General features: G+C 38.2%; 1 protein-coding gene across 2 annotated transcripts; it reads left to right on the top strand.

The window, feature by feature from the left end:
• The first annotated feature begins 730 nt into the window (after positions 1–730).
• Positions 731–21,595, top strand: usp38.S (ubiquitin specific peptidase 38 S homeolog). Of its 2 annotated transcripts, none has more exons than XM_018243282.2 (11): positions 731–879; positions 4,085–4,795; positions 5,913–6,048; positions 8,144–8,273; positions 10,306–10,407; positions 11,777–11,935; positions 12,406–12,596; positions 13,733–13,826; positions 14,221–14,327; positions 18,059–19,412; positions 20,631–21,595. In XM_018243282.2, exons 2-11 carry the CDS (start codon positions 4,114–4,116, stop codon positions 20,790–20,792), a joined length of 3,117 nt encoding a protein of 1,038 aa, XP_018098771.1. In that variant the 5' UTR covers positions 731–879; positions 4,085–4,113; the 3' UTR covers positions 20,793–21,595. The 2 variants fall into 2 exon arrangements, with proteins under 2 accessions (XP_018098771.1, XP_018098772.1); XM_018243283.2 differs by having other exon boundaries at positions 873–1,001.
• The last annotated feature ends 3,065 nt before the right edge of the window (positions 21,596–24,660 follow it).

Raw genomic sequence — 24,660 nt, 5'->3', positions numbered from 1 at the left:
TGGTGGGGGACTGTATATAAAAATATATAGGAAGGCCGGTAACCCTACCCACCACCGGTGGAAATTTTATTAAAAGGTGGCAACCCTACTTCCAGTCCAGACCTGCTCCCAACTGTCCCTTTTTTTGAGGGACAGTCCGGATTTTGACAGCTCAGCCCACAGTCCCAGGTTGGTTACTGAAATGTCCCGACTTTCTCTTTGACCTCCAGCACTGAACAGCCATTAAAATATACTTTTCTAACTTATTTGGCTTATGGCAGAGAGCATAATAGATAGATACTTTTGTAACAATCTGAGATAAATAGATCTCTCTGGAGAACTTGGACTTGGAGTTTAAAGGGCAAAACTGTAATAACACATTAAAAAAACACAGAATTGTGTTCAAACTTTTACAACCTGCCCAATTTTGTAAAATGGACACTGTAATTAGGAGGTGTGGCCAAAAAATGGGCGTGGTCAAATGTTCTTTATATTTCTAAAATGTTAGGAGGCATCATGCTGCTGGCAACCAGAAAAAAAATGTAATTTCTACAGCACAAGTCAGAACTCTTAGAAGAAGACTATAAGTGACTGCTGAGCTGAAGTGGTGGAGGTTATTGTGGCCAAACAACACGAAAGAAACGTTTTTTCATATTTGTTCTTGAACAAAAATCGAGATGCCAGCAGAAGAGCGAATGGACGTGCGCAAACTGGCACATTCGCAGTTTCCGGTACTACAACGCTGTCTTTGTTCGCCACACCTACTAGGCGGCTACGTGACGCGTCACTGCGCTTACGTACGGCCCTGACATCACAGTCTCGCGTGATGAGACTTGTAGCGTCGGGATTTTCCGTAAGACAGGAATCAAGGATCTTGCAATTAACAGCTTTGCGGGACATGTAAGTAGCGAAGCGGTACTGCGGGCTGTATTCGGAAGAGCGGGGCTGCTGGGCAGTATGGAGAGTTAATCTATGTATATTGACAACCTTGTTTTACACCAGCAATGAACTGTTTAGGAAAGGTGAATAAGTGGCTCATCGTGGTGTCGTAAAGATGGAGGGAATTAATCACTCTCTGATATATTGTCAGACCCTGGTGATTATAATCGCTCAAATCAAACCCCAGGTCGCCGCTTATAAAACCCGCGCTGTCCCTGGTTGATATTCTATTGTCGCTGTGTCACAAGGCACCTGTATAATAGGAGCTCTCAATAGTGGATTTGTCACTGAAGAGATGTGGTGATCTACACTCTGATCTTATAATCACTTGGGATTGTCACATACAGACTAAGGCTACATTTCACTACAGGTTCAGATACGTCTTTTTAGTATGGAAAACCTATTGCATCGAATGTAAAGAGAAAATAAAGTTTTTAGGTGTTGAATTTGACATCTCGACAAAGTATTGTTGTTCAGTGGCTAATCTTGCCCTGTAATGTGTTTCTGGCCAGTATCTGGCAGAGTATTTAGTAGGGATGCACCGAATCCAGAATTCGGTTAGGGATTCTGCCTTTTTCAGCAGGATTCCGATTCTGCCGAATCCTTCAGCCTGGATGAAACGAATCCTGATTTGCATATGCAAATTAGGGGAGGGAAATTTGTGTGACTTTTTGTCACAAAACAATGAGGTAAAACGTTTTCCCCCTTCCCATCCCTAATTCGGCTGAATCCAAAATAGTGGATTCGGTGCATCCCTAGTATTTAGTGTGACGCCCTACTCTGATGTAATGCTTTACTATTTAGTATTAGTAATTGTAAAACAACCGGACTTGCTGAGTAATCATTGAAGACGTTTCATTGCACATCCGAGCAGCTTCTTCAGTTCAACTGACTGGTGTGGGAAGTCCCTGGAGATGACAATGTTCATATTTTGGATAAAGAAGGCCTCTGGTGTGGACGAGGCATGAAAGAGGAGTCAAGGTGGAGAAACCATCCCTGAACAGAGGAGGGGGGCTTTCAACACCACCTGTCTGCTACATACAATGCTGTTCTAACATCTGTACCCCGGCAGTTTCAGAACACTTCACACATCCATTCATGCAACTCTCACAAGTAACAACTGTTTCTAGGAGTTGCATGATACCTTGGTACAGGTATGGGACCTGTTATCCAGAAGGATCTGGACCTGGGGTTTTTCAAATAACAGATCTTTCCTTAATTTGGATTTTTGTACCTTAAAGGAGAACTAAACCCCCTTGCTAATAAAAACCACTACCCTCCATAGTCTAAGCCTGTAATTACCCCTCGTTGTAGAGTCAGCACAGCGGAGCTCACACGGGTGCCATCTTCCAGCGCTTCAGTAATTTTTGAGTCTTCTTCTGGCGCTTCAGAAATTTTAGTCACTTTCTGTGCATGCACAGTTATGACAAAGCAAAAGCCGATACGGCGCTTACTTAACGAAGATTACCGAAGCACTGAAGATGGCCCTTGTGAGCTCCGCTGCACTGACTCAGCAATGATGGGGGTAAGGGTTTTTATTAACAAGTTAGTTTAGTTCTCCTTTAAGTCTTTAAGTTTGGATCAATTACAAGGTACTGTTTTATTATAACAGAGAAAAAGGAAATCATTTTTAAAAATCTGCATTATTTGGATAAAATGGAGAAGTCTGAGGGAGATGGCCTCTCCATAATTGGAGCTTTCTGGTTAAGGGTTTCCGGATAACTGGTCCCATACCTGTACTTGGACTGGTATGGGAAATCCTCATCATATAAACTCTACCACTAATCCAATCACAATGGCCCATTGTTACTTTTCAGAGAGGTGATATCTGAAACTCAGAGGTGTGAATGCTGTGTAGTTACTGCGATCGGATTATCAATGTGTCATGCAACTCCTAGAAGCAGGTGTTACTTGTGAGTTGCATGAATGAATTTGTAAAGTGTTCTGAAACCAACAGGGTACAGATGTTGTATGTAGCAGACAGGTGGTGTTGAATGCCTCTCTTGAGGGTTGGTTTCTCCACCTTGACATGAATCTCCTCTTCTTTATCCAAAATATGGACATTGTCTTCAGGGACTTCCCACACCAGTCAGTTGACCTGAAGGAGCTGCTTGGAAGAGTAGTGAAATGTCTTCAATGATTACTCAACAAAAATACAAGGGGGTAGTGGGAGCACTCCAGGCTAAAAAAATATGTTTAAATACAATGGAAGTGCAACTGACATCCTTTTAATCAATGCACATTCCCTTGTCCCCTGTCTCACAAGTAATTCAGTATAAATGCAAGTGCATGTGTTTATAACAACAAGGGTTTTTAGTTACAAAGTTATGATCATAAAATTTGTAAGCCACCATACCAAGTCAAGGTAAACCTCATTCGGTGGTCCCTAACTGTTTACCTCTGTGGTCATAGTGTAAAAGAAGAAATCCTTGGGAACAGTGTCTCTTTTTTTTATACACACATGCACACTGTATGTGTATATATATATATATATATATATATATATATATACACCAATTTTATGATCATAACTTTGTAACTAAAACCCTTGTTGTTATAAACGCATGCACTTGCATTTATATTGAATTACTTGTGAGACAGGGGACCAAGGAATGTGCAGTCAGTTGCACTTCCATTGTATTTAAACCTATTTTTTAGCCTGGAGTGCTCCCACTTCACCCCCTTGTATTACTCAACAAGTCAAATTGCTCTAGAATTACTTATAATAGATATGCCATGACCTGGATAAATTTGAATCTTCATAGTCCTAATGCTTTACTAGTTTGTTTGCAGTGTTTTTTTTTGGTGATCACTATAGCAAATCTTAACCCATGTTATAATTCAGTATCCGTTCAGTATTATAGTTGGCAAATCCATGGGATTCAGGGACTATAGTGTTGTGATCCAATGTTACACACCCTGCACTTCTTTAGATCAGTTCTACTATTCATACACCATTACCATAAAATATTTCCCTATCCTATGTGTACAGTAATCTGTAGCAGCTTGTAAACTCAATTCAGTTCAAATAAAATGATATACATCTGGTTTATTGCTGTGGACTACTATTCTGTGACTAAGTGGCACTTATACACATAACTACAGGGCCCACTGTGTTAACTTTTACAAAAATTCCTCTCTGAGACTCCATATTCTTTTTATGCAGATGCAGCAATTGGATCTCTTCAACTCACAATGGACAAGATTCTGGAAGGATTGGTGACCTCCTCGCATCCCTTAAATCTGAAAAAAGTCATAGTAAGGAAAGTTGTGGAATCGGCTGAAAATTCAATAAATGAAGAACAATGCAAGGCCATGTTCAGCCTGACTACTCGGTTAATCTTGGAAGGACAGGATCCCTTTCAGAAACAAGTTGGACACCAGGTGTTGGAAGCCTATGCCAGATACCATCGGTCTGAATTTGAGAATTATTTCAACAGGAACTTTGTTTTGAGCCTTTTGCAGGAAGGATACAGATCGTTGGAGCGCAAGGATGTTGCTATATTAGATTATATCCATAATGGACTCAAACTGATTATGAGCTGCCCCTCAATTCTAGATATATTTTCAGTCCTACAGGTAGAAGTGCTGAGAATAGTCTGTGAAAGACCAGAGCCATTAGTAGCTGCAAGGTTAAGCGAACTGCTCACTGACTTTGTGCAGTGCATCCCCAAAGGGAAAATGTCCATTGCATTCTGCCAGCAACTCGTAAGGACAATTGGACATTTTCACTGTATATCAACCTATGAAAAGGAGCTGCGTGAATATGTTTCTCAAGTTACCAAAGTTAGTAATTTGCTTCAAAATATCTGGAAGGTGGAGCCATGTACTTTACTTCCATCATTGCAAGAGGTTTTTGCAATTATTTCTTCCACAGGTAAGGTTCTGTTGTGCGCATGATGTTTGGGTGCTCTCAATCATTCTTGTACCACATACATAATAATGTTTGTGTTGCAAAGGCTCCAAGCCTGTAGCATGTAACTGAAATGTATAAGATTATTGTAATGGATAAAACATGTTATCTTAAACTAATCTGACTGTAAAGCAAAAAATTTGGTCATGCATTTAAATCCGAGTCTCAGGCACAAACAAGCAAGAAGCTTAACAAATAGTATGCATAGTCTTATTTGCATATTTCTGTTTATTTAAAAGCTTGGAAGCAGTCAGGACTCTTCTGATGAGGCAACCTTTTCCAATATACCTGTCCAGTAGCATTCTGTTGGTCGAATAGCTGCTTTTAAACAATATTTTGTGCATGAGAGAACTTATAAAGAGCTTTTAGATTGTAAGCTCTTTTGGGCCTTCTCTATCTCTTGTATTGGTGGTTTATGTGTGTTTTTCTGTATGTCTAATGTATATACCTGTTAACAGCACAATTTACGGAATATTGTTAGCGTTTTTACAATACATTTTAATAGGGATGCACCGAATTCACTATTTGGGATTCAGCTAAATCCCCAAATCCTTCATAAACGATTCAGCTGAGAACCGAATCCTAATTTGCATATGCAAATTAGGGATAGGAAAGGCAAAGTGGAACAAAAATATTTTTTGACAAAAAATGCAAATGCAAATTAGGATTCTGATTCAATTCGGCCGAATCCTGCTGAAAAAGTCAGAATCCTGTCCGAATCCCGCACCGAATCCTGGATTCGGTGCATGCCTACATGTCATAATAAAAGTGATGGTGTTCTCATAAATAACCATAATTGGTCAGTATATTTATGCATAGGGAAATATTGGTGAACTGGTGAAACTGGTTCTCCTATGGACTCAATAGCCGTTTCCTGGCTGTTTCAACGTCCTACCTGTACAATAAACTTACAACAAATAGATTTTAAAACCATTTTTATAATCAACTTTCTTTGAATCTACCACCCGCAATAACGTTTGTTGAAACTTAGAATCAGGAAATAATTGTTATAATACAGAAGGATCCAGCACATGTTTTGCACATAACTGAAATCAAATAGCATGTTTTGGTTTTTTTCCAGATGCTTCATTTGAGCCATCTGTTTCTCTAGCCAGCCTTGTTCAGCACATTCCCTTACAGCTGATCACTGTCCTCATCAGGAGTTTAACCACTGACCCCAACGTGAAAGATGCAAGTATGACTCAGGCTCTCTGCAGGTATAAGCTCAATACATATTGTATATACCCTTACTTTATGTTGGACAGGACAACAGTTATGTGCCATCTGAAGATATGACTTGCAAATTAAATATATATGTTATTACAACTGTAATTACTGTATTTGCTAAATGCTCACTTGGTTCTGTGTAATCGGCAGCATATAGTGAAAGGTTGTTTGTGACAGAAGCCAGAGTATACAATAGTTTGAACCCATAGTACATATGTGTGTGTATAATAATAATAATAGCTTGGATATATATATATATTGGAAAATGCATAAAAGAATAAAATAACACAGTTTTATTCACTGAAGAATGGTGTGCGAGTTCTTATATGATCGGCAATCAATTCCATTAGAGAAAGCACTCATGGGAAGTTTAAACATTATAGTAGAAAGAACTTTATTCGTCCATAATTATATATATGCGTTTTGATCTACAGAAGATCATCATCAGGATAGTGCACCTATTTATTTCACACGCCACCAATCATTGTGCAAAACCAATTATTGCATCATCTGTTCAGTGCTTGTGTTAACCCATCATAGTATTATCATTTCTAAAAAAAAAATTAAAAAAAAAAACATTTGCGGTCCAGGAAGCAAAAATTATATTATCAGTCCTCAATCTAGAAATGTTACATTATGTAACACATTTGTATATAAAGTCAGCAAGTTTAAACGTTATAGTAGAAAGAATTTTATTTGTCCATAATTATATCTACGTGTGGAACTCCTGTATCCACTCATGGATGCTTGGTCAAATGGTGTGTATATTTTTTTAAGATTGACCAGCACTCCAAATATTTCCAAGTAAATAGTTTATTATAACATCACTTGTGTATCACTGGGATACACGAGTGATGGTGTAATAAACTATTTACTTGGAAATATTTGGAGTGCTGGTCCATCTTGAAAAATATATATATACAGGTGCCATCTTCGGCAGCTCCGATAATCTTCGGAATGAGTTTCGGCGCATGTGCAGTTGTCGTAAAACAGAAAATTGCTCCAACTGTGCATGCGCTGCTTCGCCGGTCTCATTCTGAAGATTACCGAAGAGAAGAAGATGGCTGCCATGAACTCCGCTGGATAGAATCTGCACCAAGGGGTAAGTAAAGAGTTAGGGGCATTTGCCCGGGGGCAGCTAGGCTGGGGGGGAGGTGGGTCTATGTATGGTAGGGGAGAAGGGTTTTTTTTCTTAAAGGGATACTGTCATGGGGGAAAAAAAAAAATTCAAAATGAATCAGTTAATAGTGCTGCTCCAGCAGAATTCTGCACTGAAATCCATTTTTTAAAAGAGCAAACAGATTTTTTTATATCCAATTTTGAAATCTGACATGGGGCTAGACATATTGTCAAGTTCCCAGCTGTCCCAAGTCATGTGACTTGTGCTCTGATAAACTTCAATCACTCTTTACTGCTGTACTGCAAGTTGGAGTGATATCACCCCCTCCCTTTTCCCCCCCAGCAGCCAAACAAAAGAACAATGGGAAGGTAACCAGATAACGGCTCCCTAACACAAGATAACAGCTGCCTGGTAGATCTAAGAACTACACTCAATAGTAAAAACCCATGTCCAACTGAGACACATTCAGTTACATTGAGAAGGAAAAACAGCAGCCTACCAGAAAGCATTTCTCTCCTAAAGTGCAGGCACTAGTCACATGACCAGGGGCAGCTGGGAAATTGACAAAATGTCTAGCCCCATGTCAGATTTCAAAATTGAATATAAAAAAATCTGTTTGCTCTTTTGAGAAATGGATTTCAGTGCAGAATTCTGCTGGAGTAGCGCGATTAACTGATGCGTTTTGAAAAAAACATGTTTTCCAATGACAGGATCCCTTTAAGGGTTTGTTTTTCCTTTACGTGTCGGCTGCACGGGGCTATATCCTTTTCAAGTGATAATCTGTAATACAGAGTAGGTGTTTTGGTTGGTATAGTAACAGTAGTCACAGAGTCCTGTTTATAATTGTCGTAAAACTGTGTCCATTACAGAATCATCTACTGTAGCTTCAGAATGAAATTCAAAATAAATGTGAAAAAGTGTTTGTCATGAATAACACTGGGAACATCTTGTATCCTCTCTTTTAGGATGATTGACTGGTTATCCTGGCCCCTTGCTCAGCATGTTGAGACCTGGGTGATTGCTCTGCTTAAAGGGCTAGCAGCCGTACAAAAGTTTACTATCCTTATAGATGTTACTTTACAGAAAATTGAACTGGTGTGTAAGATGCTCAAGTTTTTTCCATAATGCTCAAGGCTAAAATAAAATACAGCATTCTTCTCTAGCATTCACCTCTAATTGGACTAATATTGCAGTTCTGCATATTTAAAATGCGACTTAATGGTGGTCACATGTAAACCCTACTGATAAGTTGCCAATATGTATATGTCCTTATTTTGTCTAACTGAAATATTATCTACCAATGCTAGATACTTGGTATATAATTGTATTGTGCAACACACATTGCAAGAAAATATACCCTAAAATGGTCTGAGGTATGACAGGAATATCTAACCTGCTTCTCTTCAGTTCTTGCTAATATGTGACATCCAATATTCTCTGGTAGCTGAAATCACGATTGCAACATCAGTTAAGTATTATGAACATAGAAGATGTTGGGACTGATTCACAAAAGGTCAATACTCCTTAACGCACATTTTTGTGTGTTATTTAAGGAATGATTCATCAAAGTATTTTTGCATGCGTTCAAGGACCAGTAACATCAATTTTTTTTTATTAAAAAATTTGTTAGTGTAGAACGAAAAAAACACAGACATATTAAACTTTGAAATTGCAAAGTCTTTATTAAGAAATAACTACTGAAACTCCGCTTGCGCTCGATTTCTCCTTCCTGCCTTCCTTATAGAAGATAGTCAGGGAGGAGAAATAGATGGATCGCCTTTTCTGAAGAGGAGCGCAAGCGGAGTTTCGGTAAGTTATTTCTTAATAAAGAGCGATATTTTAGCGATTTTAAAAGTTTAATTTTTCTTTGTGGTGTTTTTTTCGTTCTAAGCTAACAAATTTTTTAATTAAAAAAAATTGATGTTACTGATCCTTTAGTAGACATATCGCAAGCGTTAATTCTACATTTCTGCACAGCGGTATTCTAATTGCATTATTTGCATTACCTACAGCCACTAACATATTTTCATGATACCTTGAGCAGATCCAGAATGCACTACGTTCTGTGTCATGGAATTATATTACGTTTCCCAGGGAAAGGAATGTCTAGAATTCTGTTAAAAGGGACTTCTACTCTGCCACTGGCATCCTGAATGTCTTAGATGCTATAGATTGCATTAATAGCGTGCGACAATATCAAATGCCTTAAAATATTGCATAAAATAACGCATGCTATCAAATACCGCATACAATTCAGCTAAAATGAACGTAAAAATATCTCTTCTTAAGTTAGACAAGTGAACTTCTAGTGAATAAGATCGTTCAATCGAAGAAAAAAAAAATAAGGCATGTTATAAATAACACTCACTCTTTTGACCTTTAGGCCCCGTTGTGTCCAAACTGCAGTCCGCAAGGTGTATGAACTAAAGCACCCAGGCCCAGCTCGGAGAACTAGCCGTAGTTGAAACATGTTTGCTAATAGAATGCAAGATAAACACTGATTACAGTCTAATATTTAGCTGAGCTAATGCTCCCATATCCCTTGCGAATAGGGGAATCCTAGTTCCAGTAGGAAATATTGCCTCATCAATTAAGGGTGTTACCTGTGTTATCACATTAAGGGGCACATTTACTTAGCTCGAGTGAAGGATTAGAATAAAAAATACTTCGAATTTCGAAGTATTTTTTTGGCTACTTCGACCTTCGAACTAAAAATCGTTCAACCATTCGATTGTCAAAGTACTGTCTCTTTAAAAAAAACTTCGACCACCTACTTCACCACCTAAAACCTACCAAGCACCAATGTTAGCCTATGGGGAAGGTCCCCATAGGCTTTCCTTGCAATTTCTGATCGAAGGAAAATCGTTCGATCGAAGTATTAAAATTGTTACGATTTTTCATTCGATCGAAGGAATTGCAGTAAATCCTTCGACTTCGATATAGTTGAAGGATTTAACTTCGATAGTCGAATGTCGAGGGTTAATTAACCCTCGATATTCGACCAATAGTTAATGTGCCCCCTAAGCCTTTCAATGTGTTGGACATCTGTCATGCACAGAAAGTTGTACAGCTCTGGTGTAGCAAAAACATTTTGTTATCGGCTGAAAATGTGCATTATATTTTGCAGGTATTTCATAGACTGTGGTTTCCTCTGGTAAGGCCTGGTGCTTTGGCTGTCCTCTCCCACATGTTGCTTAGCTTTCAGCATTCTCCTGAGGCTTTCCATATGGTGAGTTTGTCTTCCTCGTTTAATCGATTCATAGCAAAAATATTTGCACTTCCCCTTCATGTCTTACCCACCTAAAGTAACCTATCAGAATGTAGTATAAGCCAGTCACTTCTTAAAAAAACAAGCATCTATAGTTACTGCTCCTGAGCAAACTTTGTGTCTCTTATTACATATGGGGGTTGATGCTTTTACATTGGAGAACAAAAAGGATCTAAACATAATTATGTGCCATTTTCTTGTAACTCTTTTTTTCCAGATTTCAAAGGGGGCACTGATCCCATCTAAAAACACAAATGCTCTGTACGGCTACAAATGTATTGTTATTGCTACTTTTATTACTCATCTTTCTATTCAGGCCTCTTGTATTGATATTCCTGTCTCTTATTCAAATCAATGCATGGTTGCTAGGGTAATTTGGAGCCTAGCAACCAGATTGCTGAAATTGCAAACTGGAGAGCTGCTGAATAAAAAGCTTAATAACAAATACTAAAAAAATGAAAACCAATTGCAAATTCCTCTGAATATCATTTTCTGCATCATACCATCTAACTTTGGATCATCTCCTGCAAGGATGAATATTGCTCAATATAGTATCAGTTTAATCAGAATGCCCTGTGTGCTAGTGGTGGTAAAGCAAACACTTCCGGAAGTGTTAAAGGAGAAGAAAATACAGAACATGATTATGGTTATAAATGCTGTATTTTATACTGATCTTAGAGTACTTGCTCAGAGGTTGAATAGCCCAATAATAATAACAATTTATGCTTTCAAACTTGTTCACAGAAAATGTACAAATTTGATGTTTAAGTCATTCTTTTCCAGCCAGTGCCTCAGCCTTTTTCTTTAGGCTGCTACTAAAAAAGCTAAGCTTAGGGTTTGTCAAAAATGATCCAAAACATAGCAGAAAGTAAGAGGATATCTGTGATAGAAGCTGTTGCTACAGAGCTAATTATTAGTAAATTCTGATGCAGCATATTCTGGTTTCTGTGCTGCTGTGTAATATGAATTTGCATTTATTACTAATCAGCCAATATATTGAATTTTATCTTAGTATTTATACTGTGTGAGTAATTACCTAAATTCAGGTCACTAAAAGCAGCCCAGCTCATGTTATATGAATCAGCCGGAAAGAAGATTAGGCTGTGGTGCCCTTGAGCTGTTATAGAAGTCCAAAACATATGGTGTAACATGTCTGTACTATTGCTTTGTTGAGTCCTAATTCAGCTTTAAAATGTCAATTTATGAGAAGTAAATCTAGCTTGTAACAGAATATCCCACAGAACATTTTAGTGTATACCAAAAAGTAAATTGTGATGTTTTATCCCTGTTTTCTTTAAACTAACCTTTCATATCTTTTCTTCTGACTCAGGTTGTTCCTCATGTTGTAAGTCTGGTCCAGTCCTTCAAAAATGACGGTCTCCCAGCAAGTACAGCATTCCTATCTCAGTTTGCTGAACTGATGCACTGTATGATTTATCATTATTCTGGATTTCCAGACCTTTATGAGCCTATTTTGGAAGCACTTAAGGTAAATGATAACATAGGCAGACCCTCTATACAACGCAAACCTTATATTGTTAGTCAGTTGTCCAGTATGGTGATATAATATCATCTGAAATTATGTTGTGTAGATGTTGGCTTAATCTCTCACCATTTTAGCCTAGCTGTGTAGCAGAACCATTCCATAGTTCCCTGGTATTAAAGTGGATGTAAACCATAGAACTTTGCCTAATAAAGACAATGTACTTAAAAGAAAGTTTCCTGTATACATGCCTTTACTATTTTCAATGGTTTTAGTTATTTGTAAATGTAATTATTGGCCAGGCAATAAAGAGGTATTGCTTTGTCAGTGGATATAATGTGATCCTGGTTTTCCCCATTACTGAGGGGCAGTGCAAAGAGCAATTCCATAATGGGAGTAATAGAGAATCAAATTATGACAATATACTGGGGAATCAGAAGCAATTTTAGACCTGTTTTTCTTTCTCCTTATGGCAGGAGCTGCCAAAACCCTCTGAAGAAAAAATTAAACTTACGCTAAATCAAAGCGCTTGGACTTCTCAATCAAGTACTTTGGCATCTTTACCCAGATTGTCAGGAAAATCAGAAACTGGGAAAACTGGGCTCATTAACCTGGGGAACACGTGTTACATGAACAGCGTTTTACAGGCACTCTTTATGGCTACCGAGTAAGTTTTTCTACCATGTTCTGAAATTTCTCTGTTTCACACTTGCAAACTATCAAGTAACTTTTGAAAGTTGCCTATACAAGTATTGAAACCCATTACCCAGCAAGCTCTGTGAAATAAGAAGGCCTTCGCTAATAGAGTCCTGTCGCTTATAGAGGCCCATATAGAGCCCCATAGCCCATAGAGTCCCATATCGAGTCCTGTCGCCTATAGAGTCCCATATAGAGTCCCTTAACCTAGAGTCCCATATAGAGCCTATAGAGTCCCATATAGAAACTATAGAGTCCCGTCGCCTATAGAGTCCTATGCAAACAGACCATTTTTATGTTTTAGTTGATTTTCTCTAGTAATAAAATACCGCATTGTACTTGATAGTAACTAAACTGCATAAATTCATGTTGGTAACAAAGCAATCCTGTTTTTAGTCTTTTTTATCAATGTTATTTTGCCTGGACATGTGCTTTCAGAAAGAGCCAGCATTTTAGGATGGAACTGCTTTCTGTCAGGCTGTTGTTTCTCCTACTCAATGTAACTGAATGTGTCTCAGTGGGACATGGGTTTTTACTATTGAGTGTTGTTCTTAGATCTTAGATCTACCAGGCAGCTGTTATCTTGTGTTAGGGAGCTGCTATCTGGTTACCTTCCCATAGTTCTGTTGTGAAGCTACTGGGGGGGGGGGGGGTTGATATCACTCAAACTTGTAGTAAAGAGTGACTGAAGAGACAAAAGTCACATGACTGGGGACAGCTGGGAAACTGACTATATGTCTAGTCTAATTTCAGATTTCAAAATTAGATAAAAAAATTAAAATTTATTCCTCATTTAGAGATACTTCTTAATTGTTTCCAGAAAATCTTCAGGATAGTGAGTTATGAGGCATGTTTTGTAGGCACCTGCAGCTTTGGTATGAATAAAGCTATGAAAACAACAATAACATTAATGAAATTCCTGACTAAACCAGGAAGAAAGACTTTATACTGCAGAGTTTTTTTTGAGGGGTTTCACCTAATTCCTCATCTACAATGTATAGACGGCTTTCAAAGTGCTCAATTGCCTTAGGAACTAGTCTGTGTAAAGTCAATCATTTTGTTTAGAATATGACTTCTTACAGCCCTAAACACAGGTCTTTTATTCAGTTTCAGGAGGCAAGTGTTATCATTAAACCTGAATGGTACCCACTCCTTGATGAAAACACTACAACACCTTTTTGCTTTCCTGGCTCACACTCAGGTATATTTGTGCAATAATATGTTTTATATCATGAATACAAAGAACTACTGTCTGCTTTTCTTATAATCTTCTGGGAATAAGGATAATCATTCAGGAAAACCTTTTAAATGTCCGGCTTTAAATACAATTATTTAAGCAATTTGGGCTATCACAGAAAATAACTATTTGTGTTAGGTGATTTTGCAGTTTCTGATTCCAAAACACTGTTTACCTTAGGGTTTAACCATCACTAATATTCATTCAGAAGCATTGTTAGAGGTCCCTAGTCCCCTATGCAAAATTTAATACAGGGCTCACTGCCTCTTATCCACAAGCACATACATGGATCCATGTGACCCCCAGCTCTGTGCTCTTCTCTGTGCAGACTTGTGTAAGGTTTTCTGTTTATTTCCAGAGAGAAGCTTATGCACCTCAGATATTTTTTGATGCTTCACGACCACCATGGTTCACACCACGATCCCAGCAAGACTGTTCTGAATATCTCAGGTTTCTTTTGGACAGGTATGTCTTCATAAACAAATGCCTAGTTTTCTGTGCCATGTTTCCTTTTGAAAGCTGTGTTTTAATAATATAGGTATGGGACCTGTTATACAGAATACTTGGGACCCAGGGGTTTCCGGATAATGGATCGTTCCATAATTTGGGATCTTCATAAATTATACCCCCAAAATGAACACTTAAGCAACAGATAGTTTATATCATATTAAGTGGCATATTAAATAATCTTACCAAACTGGAATAAATATTTAAGTAAATCTTGCCTTGAACCACCATTTCAGAGATCATCTGACCAGAAATACTACAACTAACTGTAACAGGAAGAAGTGTTGAAGCAAAAGACACAACTCTGTCTGTTAATTGGCTCATGTGACCTAACATGTATGGTTTGTTGGTATGTTTCTGTGCACAGTGAATCGCACAATCCCAGGGGGCAGCCCTTATTTTTTAAAATGGCAATTTTTTTTTTTTCTCTCTATTACCTAATGGCACATACTACTAGGAAAGTATATTATTACGAAAATGGTTAAAATGGAAGCAGGGTTTTACATATGAGCTGTTCTATATCTTTTTATAGAGACCTACATTGTTTGGGGGTTATAGTTTTCCTTTGTCTTTTAAGCCTTTAGAAAATCATGTAAACATTTAATAGACCAAATAGGCTGGTTTTACTTCCAGTAAGGTTTCATTATATCTTAGTTTGGATAAAGTACAATGTTCTGTTTTATTATTAAAGAGAAAAAGGAAATATTTTTTTTAAAAATGTGAATTATTTGGTTAAAATAGTCAGCTTTTCCGTAATTAGGAGCGGGGTGCCTGATAACAGATCCCATACCTGTAGTAGTTTGTAATATAAACCTAATTGTACCAGCATAGGCAGAGTGGAAAATAAAAGGTGAGTGTATTAAAATATGGGAGACAACTTTGCTAATTTGCTAAGGGGAAAAATTGTTTACTTCCTCGTTTTGTGACAAAAAGTGACGTGATTTCCCTCCTGCCCCTAATTTGCAAATTAGGATTTGGATTCAGTTCGGCCTGGAAGAAGGATTCAGCCGAATCCTGCTGAAAAAGGGCGAATCCCAAACCGACTCCTGGATTCGGTGCATCGCTAGAAAAAATGCTTGTAAGGAGACATGATTACTCTTTACAAGTACATTAGATTATGATCCATAAAAAAGATCAACGAACCAGAGGCTACCCCTTTAGATTAAAGGAAAAGAACTTTGAATTTAAGCAGCATAGGCAGTTATTCATGGTGAGGCAGTGGAATGCATTACTCCCAACTGTGCCATTTTCTGCAGGACAGTCCCGACTTTGAAAGCTCAGCCCACAGTCCTGGATTTTTATGAAACAATCCAGCGTTTGTCTTTGATCTGAAGGGACACTCTGGACTTTTTAAATATACAAAGTTTCTTAAACTAATTTAAATTAGAGGCTTTTTGGCAGAGAGCCCTGAATCCTCAGCGCCTGCACTTAGATTTGGAACAATTTAAGATAAGTAAACATACAACTGTAACTAATAAGCGTTTCTAAAACTTAATCAAAGCCCAGAACACTCACGTGCACTTTGACTCTTAAAGGGCAATTTCACCTTCATTAACAAAACATACACCCCAGAAATGTGTTAATATTTTCATAACCTCCATATTTTGTAAAATTGGTATCGTAATTAGGGGGTGTGGTCAAAAAATTTCATCACGCTACAAGTGGCATATCTTTTTATCCTTCTTTCTGTTTTTTTTTTTCTAATGTTGGGAGGTATAAGAAATGAGCCATCACCAACTGTTGCCACAAAGTAGAAAGTACAGATTTATTAAAGACACAGTAACCTCAAAAAATAAAGTAATAAAAATATAATGCAGTGTTGCCCTGTACTGGTAAAACTGCTGTTTGCATCAGAAACACAACTATAGTTCATATAAATAAACTGCTGTGTAGCAATGGGGGCAGCAATTCAAAGAAAAGGCTCAAGTTACACAGCAGATAAGCTCTGTTGAACATAATGTTATCTGTTATCCACTATTTAAAGGGGTTGTTCACCATCCAAACACTTTTTTCAGTTCAATTGTTTTCAGATTGGTCCCCATAAAAAAATACATTTTCCAATTACTTTCCATTATTTATATTTTACTGTTTTTCCAAAATCTAAGTTTAAAGTTGAATGTTTGTGTCTCTTGTCGTTTTGGTCTGGCAGTTTAGTAATTCAGTTGCAGACTCTAAACTGTTACAATTTTGCAACATTGAGTTGATACATTTCTCTGCAGCATTTCTGGAGTATTAGCAACTATTGTATCAATTCTAACAGCTGCCTGTAATGAAACTCAGGTATTCTGCTCAGCAGGGACAAAGATAAGAAATGTATCGAATTAGAACAGTTTAGGGGGTCTGCGACCCCTCTTCCCAGAGCTGCTTTAGAAGGTGAAAAATGACACTTTTTTTACTTAGAAAAAAGTGACACAGAAAATATAAAGTAATTAGAAAAAGGCATTATTTCTATATGAACTAGTTGTTGGAAGATGAACAACCCCTTTAACCTGTGCCATATTTTCCTTTTTTCAATTGCCACCATGGCTACACAGCAGCTTGTTTATATGAACTATAGTAGTGTTTCTGAAGCAAACATATCAGTTTTACCATTGCAGGGCAACACTACAAGATATTTTCGTTACTTCAAAACATTACTTTTTTTTGGTGTTACTGTTCCTTTAAGAGTGTTCTATTATGCAGTGGCATCAGTGTTGGCAATCATAGCAAGAGTCTGTAATTAAGAGGTGTTCATATGCTTTTGACCATATAGTGTATCTGCGAATACAGGTATGGGATCCATTGTCCAGAAACCCATTATCCCATTAAGCTCTGAATTACAGAAAGGCCATCTTCCATAGACTTCATTTTAATCAAATAATTAGAATGTTTGCAAAGGATTTCACTTTTTGTTTTGTAATAGTTGCTTGTACTTGATCCCAACTAAGATATAATTAATCCTGCTTGGAGGCAAAACAATCCTATTGGGTTTAAGTAATAATTTAAAGTAGGGAGATCTAGATTCTGGAAAGAGCCCTTATCTAGGAAACCCCTAGTCCCAAGCATCCTGAGTAACAAGTCCCATACCTGTAGTAGAGTCAGCGGGTCGGGCACCCTCGGGTTACCTGCAAAAAAAAGTGGGCACCCTGCGGAATGAGGGGAGGATTTTCAGGTGCGGGTATAGATGCGGGTCGGGTTGCGGGTGTCCTCTAAATTTCTTATCTTATGTAATATTGTCTATATTTTACTCCTTAACAAAACTTGTTTCTGTCCCTGGCCACTTTTGATGATGTCACTTCCAGTTTGCAGCACCATCACTTCCTGTTTGATGGTGGTTGCGGAAAAGGCAGTTCCGGGTCAGGTAGCGGATCGAAGTGGGTAAATATGCGGATTGCGGTTCGGAACGTGGGCTGCAGCTACGGGTCTTAGAAATTGGTTCCGCGCAGGACTCTAACCTGTAGTACAGAATCATCATCATCATTTATGTATATAGCGCTGTCAAGATACACAGTGCTTTACTGCAGTTATAGCAAACAGGGAATAAATGGTGGATAACAAACAAGGATTACAGAGTAATTAGAATGTCACCTAATTCAAATGTTTTAGAAATACACTCTCCATATTAGCTGACCTTGTGTATTTATTACATGTTTATCATTATTAGATTCCAGATTTCATATACTCATTTATAATTTCTATTTTTGTTGTAGACTGGATGAAGAAGAAAAAACCATCAAAGCTCTTTGCTCCAAACTGCCTTCAGATGCTCCAGTTCCAGACGGCACTGTTGAAGAGTCTTCAGCTTCAGTCCCAGATGACATTTCTAATCACTATTGCACAAAAGAGAGCAAGGGCTGTGGCAATAAAGAAAAAACTTTAATAGAAAATATGTTTGGAGGAAAGCTGCAAACGAATATTTGTTGTTTGAACTGCAGAAGTACTTCAAAGAAAAGGGAAGCTTTTACTGACCTTTCCCTAGCTTTTTGTCCTACCTTAGTTGACAAAGCTGTACCGAGTACCTTAGGCTCCCCAAAGCAAAAAGATGACGACTGCATAGAAATTGATATTACTCCTTCTGTTGAAGCTCCATCTACACATGTTCCTGCAACAGAAGATCTTACTGTGGGGCCAGTGAAAGACCAATCTGAATGTGAAGACGTGAAAACGAATGACAGTTGTGCTTTGGAGAACCCCACTTGTGCAAATGTTGTCGATTCTGAGAACATGTCAACCCAAAACAATAGAAGAGAGAGAACGCTTTCCGTTACAGACTTGCTGAACTATTTTCTGGCTCCTGAGATCCTTGATGGTGATAATCAGTATTATTGTGAAAAGTGTGCTTCCCTTCAGAACGCTGAAAAGACTATGCAAATCATGGAAGAGCCTGAATACCTCATCTTAACACTACTACGATTTTCATATGATCCAAAGTGTCATGTGAGGCGTAAGATCATGGATAATGTATCAATCCCTCTGGTGCTGGAATTGCCCGTAGAAAGAACTACCTCTTCAACCTCACCAGAGGACTGGACAATAGAAACTGACGTCCCTGATGTTAGTGAGAACCTTGCTAAAAAGCTGAAGCCCTCAAATACAGAGGAACTGTGCTGTTCACGACTAGTACCCTATGTTTTAAGTTCTGTTGTGGTACATTCTGGCACATCATCCGAAAGTGGCCATTATTATTCATATGCCAGAAATGTTACGAGCACAGAAAGATGTCTTTATGCTGAGAAATCCTGCTATTTTCACGGTCAGTTGGTAGAAAGAGAAACTGGCAGCTCAGTTATGACACACAATGACACGCAATGCAATGATATCTCCAAGGATTGGTTTCTCTTTAATGACAGCAGGGTAACGTTTACATCTTTCCAGTCTGTTTTGAATATCACCAGTAGGTTTCCAAAGGACACTGCATATGTGCTTATTTATAGAAAGCATAACTTTGGCAATTTAAATCACATCCAGTCTAGTTCAGCTAATGGACTCTGGGTAAATGGTGAACCGCCACTTCAGAAGGAGCTCATGGATGCTATAACAAAAGATAATCTTCTGTACTTACAGGTATGACAAATAGTTACTGGAATTGGTAAAGGAAACATGTACTTTGCCTAGTATTTGTACTCTTTCTTTATATTATTCTTTAAAGGGATTCTGTCATGATGTTTTGTGGTGACGTTTTTATTACAGTTTACACTGCAAATAATTCAATCTACCATCTAAAAGGTCATTCCTGAACCAACAAGGATATTTTTTTTAGTTGTAATATTGGTGTGTAGGCAGCCAGCTCAGGTAATGTTTCCTGGCCATGTGCTTTCAGAAACAGCCTGGGATTGCTTTCTGGCAGGCTGTTTTTCTCCTCTCAATGTTACTGAATGTGTCACAGTTGGACCTGGATTTTACTATTGGGTGATGTTCTTGGATCTACTAGGCAGCTGTTCTCTTGTGTTAAGGAGTGGGGAAGGGGTGATATCCCTCCAACTTTCAGTACAGCAGTAAAGAGTGACTGAAGTTTATCAGAGCACAAGTCACATGACTGGGGGCAGCTGTGACACTGAAAATATGTCTAGCCCCATGTCAGATTTCAAAATTAAATATAAAAAAATGTTTGGTCTTTTGAGAAACTGATTTCAGTGCAGCACCTTTAACTGATGCTTTTTGAAAACAACATTTTTTTTAAAATACATGGGTACTAATTACATTTAAATACTTTAAATACCCTTTAAATACATGGGTACTAATTACATTTAAATACTTTAAATACCCTTTAAATACATGGGTACTAATTATTGAAAATGAGCCAAAATCTGACAAAGCATTTGCACTGGTCGTTGTGTCCTGGGCTTTCTACAGCTGATAAGAGTTATAACAGCCCTATACCTCTGATGATCCATACACCAGTAGCTCTCCCACTTGTTTATATCCCCTACATCCTTCTGTGTCTGTGATACTGCATAGTCTTTCCTGGGCTGCAGTTAATTCAAATAGGGAGTGACACAAAACATTAGCGCATTGGCAGAAGTGAACTGAAAACTGTCCTTGCATACTAACAAGAGGATCTTTGTCTGATTTGACAAACAAAATAAAGGACTAGATTGGGTTGATCCGATTATTTTGTTGCTTGGCCAACAATCATTTGATAGGATGGGTCCGTGCAGATTTGTTTTTTAATGTATTTTCCTTAATTGCATAATTCAAATATTCATTGAATAGTTCTGAGAAATGTTTCATGTGAAAAAAAGGAAATCTAAAATGTTAACATTGTGATCTCTGTTTGAACAGGAGCAAGAACTTAATGCCCGCGCCCGCGCTCTGCAAAACACTTCGGCCTCCTGCTCCTTTCGACCGAATGGATTTGATGACAATGACCCTCCAGGAAGCTGTGGCCCCAGTGGAGGTGGTGGAGATGGAGGATTTAGTACCCTCGGTAGACTTGTCTTTTAAATGAGGCGTTGAGATTCATTTATTCATTTTTTTTCCCGAAGAATTGTGGAAAAATGCACTGAAGTCAACTCAATGGCCACGTTGTATAGCTTAAAGTTTGGAATTTTTACTCTGTCATGGATACCCTGTATCTGTGAACTGGTTAGGCAGCTTAATTTATTTCCTACAGATAATCATTAATGATTGACACCGATCAATACATTGTTGTCATATCCCTAAAAGGGGTTACAGAAAAGCTGCAGTATATTCCTACTATAAATGCAGACAACTGGATCCTACTGTATCCCAGTCGGATCCGTTTTTTAATTTACTATGTGGACAGGTACGTATCTATTATATTGAACGACTGGTTTTTGGGATTTTTTTTTCCTCCTTCTTTAAAAGTTGAAAGCTTTATGGTGCATTTTATACCGAAAGCAATAATTTACACCTTTGTCTGCATTTTTGTTTTCCATCAGGGTAGTTCCTTAAAATCTTACTAGTAAACATATCAGAGGATTTGTGTGTGTATATACATTTATCAAATGACTTTTAAGGGCGTTGCATGTTCTGCTAAAAGCTATACCCCCCTCCCCATTGTTTTAACCATAAGAAAACTTTATAGTATTTCTATTACCAGAATTTCTTTTACAAACTTCTACTTCAGGGAATACATCTGCTGTGTGACAGAGGGAAAGTAATTTATGTGCCTTGCAGTACTGTAAATGAAGAATCCATTGGCTTGTAGAGTATCATGGGTTCTGTTCTACATTGTCAACATTACAACTTACATTTTTTGTTTAAAGTAAACCAGTGGTTCTGTCTGTGTGTTGAAACTTTATTTCTTGGATAATCTCAACACCAACATGGAACAGCTGAATATTATACATTTGAGTTCTCTGATTTCTGACCAAAAAGCACAGAAATGGCTAAACTGATACAATCAATGCAACCATATGTGCTCTAATGGGAAAATGTGGTTTGAAAATGATATAACCTTATATTCAGCTGCCCCTTCAACTCACAGGCCCCCTCTCTTTAAATTTTTTGTGGGGCCTGGCATAGCAGCAACCTGCAGCCGGTCGGTACCCCGCGGGTTGTGGGTAGAGGTTCCGGGTGTATGTATAGACGCGGGTCGGTGGTTGTGCAGGTTTGCGGGTCGGGCCGCAGGTTTTCTCAATAGCGATTTTTACTCCTGTTTTCTGATCACGTCGACTTCCGATGATGTCACTTCCGGTTTACAATGACAGCACTTCCTGATTCTTGATGGTCAGCGGGTTCCGGGTTGTGGATAAGGTACTTGCGGGTCGGGTAGCGGTTCCAAGCGGGTAAGAATGTGGGTTCGGGTATGGGTTCCAAAAAATGGACCCGCGCAGGACTCTTACCTTCTGTGGCCTGCAGCAAACAAGTGGGTAGTACAGTTATGGGATCTGCTATCCGGAAACCCGTAATCCAGAAAGCTCAGAATTATGGAATGTCCGTCTCCCATAGACTCCGTTATAATAAAATAATCACAGTAGCTTGTACTTGAGCCAAACTAAGATATAATTTATCCTTATTGGAAGCTAAACCAGTTTAATGGGTTTATTTAATGTTTACATGATTTTCTAGTAGATTTAAGGTATGAAGATCGAAATTACGGAAAGATCCCTTATCCGGAAAACCCCAGGTCCCGAGCATTCTGGATAACAGGTCCCATACCTGTAGTAGGTTTCAAGTGACGGGGGAACTACCATACAGCAAACCCCATGAACCAGGTTTTCCTGGGCCCTGGCAATGTGCGGCAGTTGGTAGTGCTGTATGGTAATTACACCTCTACTAAATACATCGAGACATTCATCCAGATCAAATCTGTATCCGACCAAGTCAAGTCAAATGCTGCTAAATTCAGCACACAATACCACATAGGGGGGAATTCACAAAAGTGGAGAGAGCCCATTTTTGGAGTAAAAGTGATAGTAAACTGGTGTAAAATACTTTCTCCATATTCGCAAACAGAAATCCGCCTTAATTCCAACTCAACCGCCACTTTTCATTTTTTAGTGAAAGAAAGACAGTTTACAGACACTTGTATGAATTTGTCTTTCAAATGACATTTTAAACAGCATTTTCTCCCGACATTTTAAAAATGGAGCAAAGCTCAGTGTAACTATTCCCCATGTGTCGGATCAATTCTGCTCTGCTTTGGTTCAACCAATCTTCACATTATTATCATGTTAATAGGGATTAGCATTTTATAGTCCGGGCACAAGTTTCCGTCTAACCCTATAGGTGTAAAAGCCTCATTAACAAAACAAATAAATCACTGATTATGTTAAAAAAAAGTTTATTTTATTAAATTTTTTATGTAAAAAATTAAGTTATTTTACTAGTTTTATCTTAATAAATGAGGCAATATTAGCAATTTGAGGGACTATACCATATAAATCTAAAGGAAAAGTAAAGCTTTCCAGCCAATTTGAGTTTTAGCAGGACTGAGACACTTGACTTAAGACAATAAAACATATTTCTGATACAAATCCCTATATTTTGCAAAATAACATTCTTTGTATTTAGACCCTTGTATCTTGTTACAGAAGTGGAATTACACAAACGTAGGCAAATTTAGAAAACCCAGGTTATACTGACAAAACTGAAAGCGGTCTGAAGACTGTCTGAAGTGTAGATAGAGGTTTGTGAATTTGGAGTGAAATATGACATTTTTATCTCCAGTTTTATGTTGTCTCAATATCACCGCCTTTGTGAATTCCCCACATAGTATCTTGCCCCTCAGCTGAGGAACCAGCAGCCACCTTCAGAAACAGAACTAGAGGGGGGCGGGCCCTGGCGCAGGACGCGCAGCCGGGCCCCCCACCCCCCTCCGTAAACCCGGAACTGGCCGGGATATGTGCGGGGGGCCCTGAGGGGGTGCGGGCCCTGGCCCGCTCGCACCCCCTGCTCCCCCAGTAGTTCCGCCCCTGGCCACCTTCTATAAAATAGTTTCATCAGACTGAAACATGTCTTCAGGACTTCTTGTTCTGAGTTACAACACCCCTACACACTGAAAAAGAAAAGAAACTAATGGAAGGCAGTCACTTTATTTCAGGAACTGGTTACTTGCCTCTGTAGAAATATCTGTGTCATTGGAAGACATCGTGACCCAGTGACGGACTCTTTGGCTGAGCAAGGGTGAAACCAAAAGAATATGAAACCAAGCGCAGTGGTGCTTTAATAAATATAAGAATTAGAGTTACAACTTCATTAATTAAATGGCCTGCTCTTATAAAGTTATCCAAATAAAGCTATTAATGTATTTAAATGAGGTCAGATAGATACATACATTATACCCATTTATTAGAGCCATTCCAAAGACCACGTTAATACTAAAATAAACATATTTGTAGGATTTACATGGTGTGGTTCATAAATGGGTATAGTGTACAATTGTGTTCAGAATAATATCAGTGTGTTTAAAAGTGTATAAAGCTGTATTTCCATACATGCAAATGCACTGGGAACACTGCAAATTTTATTCCAAATCAAAACATGAAGAAAAAGTTATCAGATTTGTGTTATTCCTTTACAGTACATGAACAAGGGGGATATTAGGCTGTTCCAAAAAATAGTAGTGTCTGCATTCTTCATTATAAACTCAAACATTCACTGTATAAACCGAAACATGTTCAAAACTTTGCTTTCCTGTGAATCACTGAACTGATATTTAGTTGTATAATCAGTGTTTCTGAGAACTGCTGCACATCTGTGTTACATAGTTACATAGTTAAATTGGGTTGAAAAAAGGCAAAGTCCATCAAGTTCAACCCCTCCAAATGAAAACCCAGCATCCATACACACCCCTCCCTACTTTTAATTAAAATTCTATATACCCATACCTATATTAACTATAGAG

Source organism: Xenopus laevis, chromosome 1S (assembly GCF_017654675.1).
Source record: "Xenopus laevis strain J_2021 chromosome 1S, Xenopus_laevis_v10.1, whole genome shotgun sequence".
In the NCBI taxonomy this organism is placed as follows: domain Eukaryota; kingdom Metazoa; phylum Chordata; class Amphibia; order Anura; family Pipidae; genus Xenopus; species Xenopus laevis.
This window is presented reverse-complemented; position numbering and strand designations above follow the sequence as displayed.

Bases quoted from the DNA above. Each gene is read 5' to 3' on its own strand.
- usp38.S (XM_018243282.2), top strand. From the start codon at position 4,114: ATGGACAAGATTCTGGAAGGATTGGTGACCTCCTCGCATCCCTTAAAT. The intron at 8,274-10,305 runs GTGTGTAAGATG...TATATTTTGCAG, and splicing joins CTTTACAGAAAATTGAACTG to GTATTTCATAGACTGTGGTT. The intron at 14,328-18,058 runs GTATGTCTTCAT...TTTTTGTTGTAG, and splicing joins CTCAGGTTTCTTTTGGACAG to ACTGGATGAAGAAGAAAAAA.